At 43.7% G+C, this 10,000-nt stretch overlaps 1 protein-coding gene across 1 annotated transcript in view; it reads left to right on the plus strand.

The window, feature by feature from the left end:
* LOC113589022 (ubiquitin carboxyl-terminal hydrolase 32-like) overlaps window positions 1-6,923 on the plus strand; it is a 16,836-nt gene extending 9,913 nt beyond the window's left edge. The window contains exons 21-34 of the mRNA XM_027028468.2: window positions 1-45; window positions 1,036-1,209; window positions 1,409-1,583; window positions 1,744-1,895; window positions 1,976-2,093; window positions 2,415-2,623; window positions 2,791-2,975; window positions 3,842-3,928; window positions 4,051-4,171; window positions 4,424-4,615; window positions 4,964-5,207; window positions 5,393-5,790; window positions 5,894-5,986; window positions 6,069-6,923. The exon at window positions 1-45 is cut by the window's left edge and continues 61 nt beyond it. Of these exons, the coding sequence (XP_026884269.2) occupies window positions 1-45; window positions 1,036-1,209; window positions 1,409-1,583; window positions 1,744-1,895; window positions 1,976-2,093; window positions 2,415-2,623; window positions 2,791-2,975; window positions 3,842-3,928; window positions 4,051-4,171; window positions 4,424-4,615; window positions 4,964-5,207; window positions 5,393-5,790; window positions 5,894-5,986; window positions 6,069-6,242 (2,367 nt within the window). The 3' untranslated portion in view covers window positions 6,243-6,923. The remainder of the gene's footprint in view (window positions 46-1,035; window positions 1,210-1,408; window positions 1,584-1,743; window positions 1,896-1,975; window positions 2,094-2,414; window positions 2,624-2,790; window positions 2,976-3,841; window positions 3,929-4,050; window positions 4,172-4,423; window positions 4,616-4,963; window positions 5,208-5,392; window positions 5,791-5,893; window positions 5,987-6,068) is intronic.
* Window positions 6,924-10,000: the final 3,077 nt, after the last annotated feature.

The following is a 10,000-nucleotide window of genomic DNA, read 5'->3' on the forward strand; positions in this document are numbered from 1 at the left end:
CTGTGGAATGGTACACAGAAAAGCATCGCACCACTGAAACTCAGGGTATGCCCCTGATAACCGGTCTAAAACATGTACACTGATCAGCCATAACATTAAAAGCACTGAAGGGAAAAGCATTGATTATCCTGTTTCAGTGGCCCCTGTCTAGGGGTGGGTTATATTAGGCAGCAAGTGAACAGTCAGTTCATGAAGTCTCTGTGTTGGAAGCAGGAAAAATGGGCAAACATAACAATGAATGATGTTGCCAAGGGCCAAATTGTAATGGCTAGATGGTTGCAAAACATCTGGGTCAGAGCATTTCCAAAGCATCTCACAGGGTGTTCCCAATATGCAATGGTTTCTTCCTACCAAACATGGTCAAAGCAAAGATAAACGGTGAACCAGCAAACAGGGCCGTGGGTGTGGGTGGGTGGAGTGAAGGCCAGCCCATCTGTTCTGATATCACTAACTACTGTAGTTCAAAGTCGAATGCTGACTATAATGGAGTCGTGTCAGAACTCCCAATACATCCCAGCTTGATCTGTATGGGGCTGTGGAGCTGAAGTCTAGACAGAGTGCCCCTGCTGACCTCTGTCTGCTGCTGAAATCAGAACTGGATCATGGTGTGAGGGTTCACACTTTTTTTTGGATCTTAATCCAATTGAGCACCTGTGGGATGTGCTGGTAAAACAGGTGTGCAGCCTGCGGAGGCCCCACCTCACAGCTTAAAGGACTTGCTGCTAATGTCTTGCTGCCTGATACTACAGGACACCTTTAGAGGTCTTATAGAGGTCTTCTTTGATGGGTCGAAAGAGTTTTGGTTGCATGAAGGGGACCTACATAATATTAGGCAGATGGTTTTAATGTTATGGCTGTTCATTGTATACCTGCATGAGATTTCCTTGCTTATGGTGTATTGGGTGAGTTTTCTGCATGCGTTGTAATGATAATTTAGGTTATATATGGTGGAGAATCAAGCATCACTTGAGCATCATCTGATGTTTAGGATAATCTTGTGTAGTACTTTTACATGCTGTTTCTCTCCACGCTTAGTGGACCATAGCAAAGTATGCTCCACGGTTCGATGGCTTCCAGCAGCAAGATTCTCAAGAGCTGCTGGCCTTTCTGTTAGATGGCCTTCACGAGGACCTTAACCGGGTTCATGACAAGCCTTACGTGGAGCTGAAGGACAGCGACGGCAGGCCTGACTGGGAAGTTGCGTCTGAGGTGAGACTCTATTGGTTTTGTGTGCAAATCTGTATTCTACTAAACTGTTAGTAATGTGTCAAACATATAAAGCAATGTTTTGCTCTACATTGTGCTACATATACAGCACTGTTAAGGTTGGTGATGTTCTGAATATTTTTCTAGTGCAGTTTTGATGCCTCCAGTGCTCTCAGATCTTGTGTTGGCTGTGTCTTGTCAGGCCTGGGAGAACCATTTGAGACGGAACCGCTCTATAGTGGTGGACCTGTTCCACGGCCAGCTCAGGTCTCAGGTCAAGTGCAAAACCTGCGGACACGTCAGCTCACGCTTTGACCCCTTCAACTTCCTCTCGCTCCCCCTGCCGATGGACAACTCCATGCACCTCGAGATCATAGGTGAGTTCATCATGGCACTCTCGTATCAGAGTAGGGCGGGATGAAAAAAATCTGCACAACGTCTTCACCAAATTCAAACCAGTGGGAGCAATGTTTGGTTTGCTGCATGGAGCTGCATTCAGTGGCACTTAACAGCCTGTGTGTGGATACCTGTGTGCAGTCGTGAGGCTCGACGGCTCGACGCCAGTGCGGTACGGGCTCAGGCTCAACGTGGATGAGAGATATTCCGGCCTGAAGAGCCTGCTGAGCGAGCTGTGCCATCTGAAGCCGGAACAGCTCCTCCTAGTGGAGATTCATTTGTCCTGCATTAAGGTGCCGATCAGCACGAGCTATTGCTTTCCTGAAGCTGTGCCGCTTGTGTCTCGGGCTAACCGAGCGTTTCTCTGTTCTAGAATTTTCCGTTAGATAACCAAAAAGTGCGCCGTGCTGTGAGCGGCTTCCTGTGCGCATTTGAAATCCCGCTACCCACGTTCCCCTCGTCTGCCACCTCCCATAAAGAAGCGGGCACCGGTGAGAACAGGCAGCCTCTTTACCCTTGCCAGATTTCAGTTGATATATAACTGATAATATTTCATGTTTGCAACATGACAGCAGTTGTTTGGCCCAATCTACCCTGCTAACCTACTGAGCAGATATAATTTGGGGAACAAACCCACTTTTCGACACATTAGTGTCGCTAGCATAGTAACGCAATGGTAGTAAGTTGTGTGTTGATATGACTGTATGAGAAACTGAAGCGTCGCTAGAGTCTGTATGCATGGCGTAGGATCTTATTTCCCGTATCAATGCTTGCTGTTAGATGTCCCTCTGTGGTGCTTACTGTGGTTGTAGGAGACCTCCCAAAGGTGGCCAATGGTATAAGCCCATCACTCTCCAACAGTACATCCCTGAGGCTTGACATCATTCCTAAAGGCATGCCGAACACGGTGGTGCCCTGTAGTGCAGATGGCAGCCCCGCCAACGGCCTTCCCAACGGCCACGTCCCGACACCCCACGCCGGCCCCTTCACCGGCTACGTTATTGCCATTCACCGGAAAATGGTAAACACCGCAGTCGGTTGTTAAAATTCAATATCCTTACAATTTCTTTGCTTTAGGTAAAACTGAGTTTCTCATTCCTTTTAAACATTATGCATATTCTACGAACACACCCTAGTCTGGAAGGCATATTTGCTAATAGTTTTGTGGTGTTTTTCTTTCCCCACCAGATGCGCGCAGAGTTATACTTCCTCTCGTCTCAGAAGAACAGGCCCAGTCTGTTCGGCATGCCCCTGATCGTGCCCTGCATGGCAGATACGCGCGGCCGAGACCTGTACAACACGGTGTGGACGCAGGTGTCCCGGCTGGCCAGTCCACTGCCCCCTCAGGAGCCATGCAACCATGCCCAGGACTGGTCAGTGGTTTAGCTATACCGCCCCTGAATCTCACAATGGATCCTGATACCTTAGGGTGTTTTCACACTTGTCCCGAATACTTGAGTCCGCACCCAGGAACGATTCTAGGGACGTTTGAGGGAGGGGCTCATTATTTGCTTTCACACACAAGAACTCATATCTGAACCGTTAATCGATTGCACAGTTCCATACGTCGCTTTTCTGGGCGTGAGCTCGCAAAGTGGTAGGAAGAAGCTTCAGTTTGCTGCTTATTTGCTTGGATACGAACACTTAGGCGGCAACGAACGACGCTTTTAGGATGCAGGAAATTTCACCGTGCAGGAGCACCTGCACACAAGGAGCCATTCTCTTATGAGAAGATTCTTGTTGCGTTGTATGTAAACAGATTGTTTTTCCCTGTAAAATGTACTCTATGGTGCTGGGCAAAACTTTTAGGTACCTGAGAGAAATGGATTTTAAAAAGTCTATCTGGATAGTAAGCATTTGTTTCCTCAGAAAATACACAAAACTTGAAAAGAGCAATAATAAAAGTTGGAAGTCACGTTACAAAATGAACCAATCATGGAGCTCCACACCTAGAGCAGAGGGCTTCCACACTTGCTGCGGAACGCACTAGAGCTCGCTAGATGTGAACCCCAGACCACCGATTTCAGAAGGACCAGAGATCGGTACCCTGAATCGCTCCCGGGCTCGAAAACTGCTTTTACACTTGACCAAACATATCGAACTTGCGTAGCAAGCGGACCTGGGTCCAGAAAAAAGCTCTAGTGTGAAAACGCCCTTAGATGCTATGTACGCCAGTACTGAGCACTGAAGAGTTGATAACATTTGAATGTTACTCTTTTATAACTCTCTCTTGCCGTAGTGATGACAGCCTAGGCTACCAGTACCCTTTCACCCTGCGTGCTGTGCAAGGAGATGGGAACTCCTGTGCCTGGTGTCCGTGGTACAGGTATGAGCGGGTGTGATTGTGGGTGTTTGTTTGTTTGTTTGTTTGTTTGTTTGTTTGTTTGTTTGTAAAGGTAAAATGGTACATACAAGACAGGAAACACTTACTCTCTCTCATGCTATCAGGTTCTGCCGAGGCTGTACCATAGAGTGTAATGATGGCAGGGCTGCAGTAGGCCATGTGTGCATAGCTGTCGACTGGGACCCCACTGCCCTGCACCTCCGATACCAGACATCCCAAGAGAGGGTAAGACCTGCACACCAGTCTAGAGAGTCCTCTAGAAGGTTCTGTTGCGCCAGGAATGCAGCTAGGTTTTAAACATGTGTTTTTAATAAATGGTATTAATCAGTTAATTGAGAACAAAGGATTCCTTTCAAAAACGTTTAGCTGTCCCGTTTAAAGTTTTAAATGAAGCCTTGCGACACTTCCGGAGCGGCGGAGTGCAGTGTAGATGTGTGGGTTAGCAGTGAGTTACACTTACGCCCCGGTGCCGTGCAGCTGGTGGAGGAGCACGTGAGCGTGGAGCTGAGCCGGCGTGCCCAGGCCGAGCCCATCAGCCTGGACAGCTGCCTGAGGGCCTTCACCACGGAGGAGGAGCTGGGCGAGAATGAGCTCTACTACTGCTCCAAGTGCCAGACCCACCGCGTGGCCACCAAGAAGCTGGACATCTGGAGACTTCCACCAATACTGGTACGCTTCTCCCATCAGCCGTCCTGAAATGCCTCTTTCAGTTTTCATCTCAAAGAGTAAAAATGCCAAAAACTTTGAAACCTTTAAGAATAAATACAATAAAATATCAGAATATGACACAAATAATTTCAGTAATAATGCAAATTATGTAGCTAAAATGTGAGAAAAGGTGGTGAAAAATGCTGATTTTGATTTCAGTATTTTAGTATTGAATTTTGAGTTTCATTTTCATCCGACATTTGTTTTTGTCACCCTGACATAGTGGGAAATGGGTTTCCCCCGAGTGTTTTGTCGGAGGCAAAACTCTTAGGCTGATGTTAACAATGTCTTCTGCTTCCTCTGGGACAGATTGTGCATTTGAAGCGGTTCCAGTTTGTGAACGGTCGCTGGATTAAATCTCAGAAGATTGTGCGATTCCCCAGGGACAGCTTTGACCCCAGTGCATTTCTGACCCCTCGAGAGGCAGAACACAGCCAGCATGGCTGGAGATCTTGTTCAAAAGAAGAGCTGTCTGAACAGGAAACCGGACCAAACTCTGGAGCAGCAGACCAACCTTGTAATGCCGTACCACTTCCCTTTAATAATACAAAAGGTTAGCTCCAAGCCACACACCGATGTAGTAACGTTCTGTATTGTAATTGGGACATTGATTACGCTGAATTTCGTATTCAGCAGGATTGGGAATGGGTAAAGTGAGAAACACTATCAGGACCCGAAGGATTGACGGTTAGAATATTTACGCATTAGTGTGCGCCGGCGTGTGTGTGTGTCCTACAGACTCTCCGAGCAGCGGGAGGCTGATCTCTTCCCTCAGCAGAAGCGGCAGCCCCAGCGGCAGCCCCAAAGCTGACCGCCGGAGGCCGGCCCAGAAGCGGGTGGCGCGGCCGGACTCGCGGCTGCAGCTCTCCCTCAGCAAGGAGAGCCTGGACAGTGGCAGAGAGAGTCCGCTGGAGCTAGAGCCCGCCGGCGGCAGGCCCGAGGTCCCCAGCGATGCCGACACCGTGGGCCCGGACTCCGCGCTGGGTGACGACGTCGGCAGGGACTGTGACAACGCCACATCCGTGTCGGAGCTGGAGAGCAACGGCTGCCCCGAGGACAGCATGGACCTGGAGGCCTCCCAGGACCAAAGAGACAGGATCTGCCTGGAGCCTGTCTATGACCTGTACGCAATATCGGTGAGCATCTCCAAAACCATCGGTTGACCGTTTACATTCTAGCAATTGAATCATGGACGTTACAGACTTCTTCAGTCCTGAAGTTCTTGTTTCTGTTTTAAAGTGTCACTCAGGGATCCTTGGAGGAGGCCACTATGTAACATATGCCAAAAACCCCAATGAGAAGTGGTACTGTTACAACGACAGCAGCTGCAAGGTGAGACGCCACGCACTCGGCCGTCCCACGATGGCTGCCGATCCGCTCACGTACTTAACGCTTCCGTTTGTGATGTCCGCAGGAGATGAATCCGGAAGAGATCGACACGGACTCTGCGTACATTCTCTTCTATGAGCAGCAGGGTGTGGACTACTCCCTGTTCATGCCAAAGACTGATGGGAAAAAGATGACCGACACCAGCAGCATGGACGAGGACTTTGAAACTGACTATAAGAAGTACTGCGTTCTTCAATGATGTCCGCGCTCTCGTTAGCGGAAGGGTGGAGAAAAAAGAAAACGGATGCTCAAAGATGCCGTCTCTCAGATTGAGAGGACCTCATTTTTGGCCTTTTTTGTTTTGTTTTTTTTCCCCCCCCCCCCCCCCCCCTTTAAACTTTTAGCCAAACTATGGTACTGTCCAGTTATTTCAGGCATTGACAGTGTTTGTCTCTCACGTGTTTTTAATTTCTTTGTGTTGCCCTGTTGCAATTTTATGTACAGGATAAATTAGTAAGTGCCGGTCACATACTCTATGAACCATGCGTGACAAGGATAGTCATTCACATCAGTGCATTTAGACAAAGTGGTTGTGGAGGAGGCAGAGACGTTGGTACTAGTCTATTTATTGTTTAAGACCGTTTAATGACTTTGACATTAATTATGCTATTTTGTTTGAATTTTTTCTTAGAACAATCTCAGCAATTTTTGCTATCCTTATTGATCTTTTTATGTGGCTTGCATATGTTTGATCAATATTTCTTTGCAAGGAAAACTGGCACTGTATCTTTGTTCAAAGATGCTAATAATACTGTATGCACTTTTATGCTTTAAGTTGCTGTAATTTGATCCCATTTTGTGACATTGCACATTATTATTATTATTATTATTTGTTGTTGTTGTTTGTTTTTACTTATTGGTGTGTGTGTGTGTGTGTGTGTGTGTGTGTGTGTGTGTGTGTGTGTGTGTGTGTGTGTGTGTGTGTGTGTGTGTGTGTGTGTGTGTGTGTGTGTGTGTGTGTGAGAGACAGAGAGAAAGAGACAATTACACACCTACAGCGTCGTACCATGCAAAGCATCTCATTGTAGCATATCGCAGTCAAATTGTGCTTTTATTTTTCTCTGTGCCAACACGGTTCTTTCACCCATCCTGCAGTGCAGTTTGTGCCATTGTACTGTCACTGTTGTCTTTGCTCAGGATACCAGAATTTGTTTGTGTCAGCATGTCACAGAGGTGTCTGAGCACTTTACTCATAGATTACAAAAATGTAAAGGTTAGACACTCTACCACTTCTCAGCTACCTATGGCTAAATATAGAAAAATAAGCATTTTACAGCCTTTGCCTGTATATTGTGCTCTGATGTTCATGTCAATATTCTCTTTGGCCGGAGAAGTCAGTCAGAGAGACCAGTGACGTAAACAAACAATTAGTATTGTTTTGACCTTGTTACATTGTGCCACACTTTAACATATTTAACATTGGATTAGTACATCTTGTCTGAATAGTATTAAATATTACCCACACATGGAACCACAGCCCTGTTACAGTTTGAATTCTTCTGTCTTCCCGATTCTCTTACTTTATGTTGGGTGATAATCTGGTCTTGGCTACTAGTGCTAATTGATCGCTATTGTTTTTGTCTTGTATGTTATCTTTTCTCCTAGCTGAGCTGCAATCACCTTGTCAGGCCTGTTTCTTTCATGAGGACTGAAATGCTCATTTTTAAATGAAACTGCAACCTTTTGTTAACTTGATTGTATTAAACTTTTAATGTAATTCATATAGCCAAGTTGTGTTTAGGTATCACATAATTTGCACTTAAAAAGAAAGAAATGCATAAATAAGCCTTTTTAAATTATGTATATCGTGCTGAAACATTAAAATGTACTGAGTTCGAAGAGAAGACGTTTTGTTATGCGATCATAAGATTTCAGCATCTGAACACCTACAGCTTCAGAGCGGAATGCATAGTGTACAGCAAATGAACAGCTGAAAAACTAGATCTACCAAAGGGTGACCTTTGAGGGATACAACCATTTGGCCCTTGTGTTGGTGAGTAAACCATTTGGCCCTTGTGTTGGTGAGTAAACCTTTCATTAACACTTCACACTCTGCATGTCACCACAGAATTAATAAGGAACGGTGGTGAAACAGAAGCGGAAAAGCATAGCGGACAAGCATAGCAGGCGTGAAAAAACAGAATGAACGTGACTACCCACCACCTTTTGGAGATTCACTAAGAAGTACTATGTGGTCTTGGTGTATCATACATTTTTGTTTATGAACAAAGTTTATGAAATTGGGTGATTTAGATAGACAATCCACACTGTTTTTCTGTCTCTTGTAAAAATGTACAATCATTTTTTTTATTATTTCTTTTTATGAATTCACATTTTAAGTTTCCGTATTCTGACTGAGGACATGATGTTTGACAGGAAACCACAAGAAAAGAAGTTAAGTTTTCACAGCACTGGTGGCATAGAGACTACATACAACATTTCAGAAACAGGCTGTAGAAGGATGTGATCTCTTCCACTATAGCAAGTTTTTTTCTATATACGACCGAAATCAACATATCAATCTTATGATAGAAGGCCAAAGCTGATTGCCATCTTCACTAGTAAGCTGATTTTATTTGTTCTCTCATTAAAATGACTAGACAAGCTCTTTTGTTTAGGTAGTCCCACTATCTTTTGATGCTCTTGGGATTTCAGGGATGCAGTTGAACGATAACGGGTGTATTCCAAATATTATTGTAATAGTGCTGAGAAGTAACAGAATCAAAACTAAACTAAATATTAACAACATTATATATTGTTACATCTTCCCTAGTTTGCAATTTTGTTGACAATATATGTTAACTTAATGTTATGATTAATAGTTAAGCTTTAGATAAGCTTTAAATTAAATAAGCTTTAGAGGGCCAACTTTTGCCTTTCATGTGGTGATTAGTTTCTGCTTGACTGATTAAATTTGAAAAAGTTTCAAAAATTCAGTGTTGGTCACCAAGGTGTTTTTCACTCACCTCCTTACCTTTCTATCTGCAGTAACATGATTATAGCTTAACACCTTATAGGCTATAATTCTTGTAGTAATGTGTCTCGCATCTTAATTATCTGCATATTTTGAGTGGTTTCACCAACATTTGTTTGCAATCTCATGGAATTTTGCATGCATTTACTCTTTTAGGTCAGATTTGCGGCTAGGTGTTAGGTTGCAGAAATGTTTACATTTGTAGTAAAAATGCCTAAAATGAATTAATTACGCAGTACGCTGTGCAAACGATGCAGTTTACTTCAACAGCCTTTATATCAGTGTTCACAGCTGCATCATAGAATTTTTCTAAACTTGTCAGCCTGAGTATTTGAGAAGCTACTTTAGAAACTTGTGGTGACTTGCTTATGTTTGCAGTAAATTTCTACTGACAGAATTTTATTGTAAAAATCCTTCACATTCTCCCTTAATCTTCCAAGATGATCATTTTTAATTATAATAATAATTAATTTCTAGAATCATGTCTATGTGCAGGCTATTAATATGGCATTCCACAACATTTCAGAATTAACAACTAGTAGCCCGACAGTAACATCAACAACAACAAGTAAAGACTTAACTACTGTCAATGAATCTCAAATCAGGTTGTAAGAAAAAGCATGAAGTGGTATCCATTGTATATGACAGTTACGACACTCTGTGTCCATAAGTGCTCTAAATAGTAGGGTTAGTAGGGGAAGGGAATGATATTATTATTATTATTATTATTATTATTATTATTATCAATAATAATAATAATAATTCTGATAAAAGACATGAATTGTGATGTAATTATTAAAAATATTATTTGTCTTGTCTTTCAGGTAGTGATTTCATGATGTCCATACTCTTATTTGCAATTGATCGTGATGATCATAATTTTTTTAATGTGGCTAAAAATGTGAGTTTACTTTCAGTTTAGTGACGCATCAACAAATGCTTCAAGTTCTGTATATGGAAAGCTCTTGAATCTGAGATGCACA

Source organism: Electrophorus electricus, chromosome 17, assembly GCF_013358815.1.
Source record: "Electrophorus electricus isolate fEleEle1 chromosome 17, fEleEle1.pri, whole genome shotgun sequence".
In the NCBI taxonomy this organism is placed as follows: Eukaryota; Metazoa; Chordata; class Actinopteri; order Gymnotiformes; family Gymnotidae; genus Electrophorus; species Electrophorus electricus.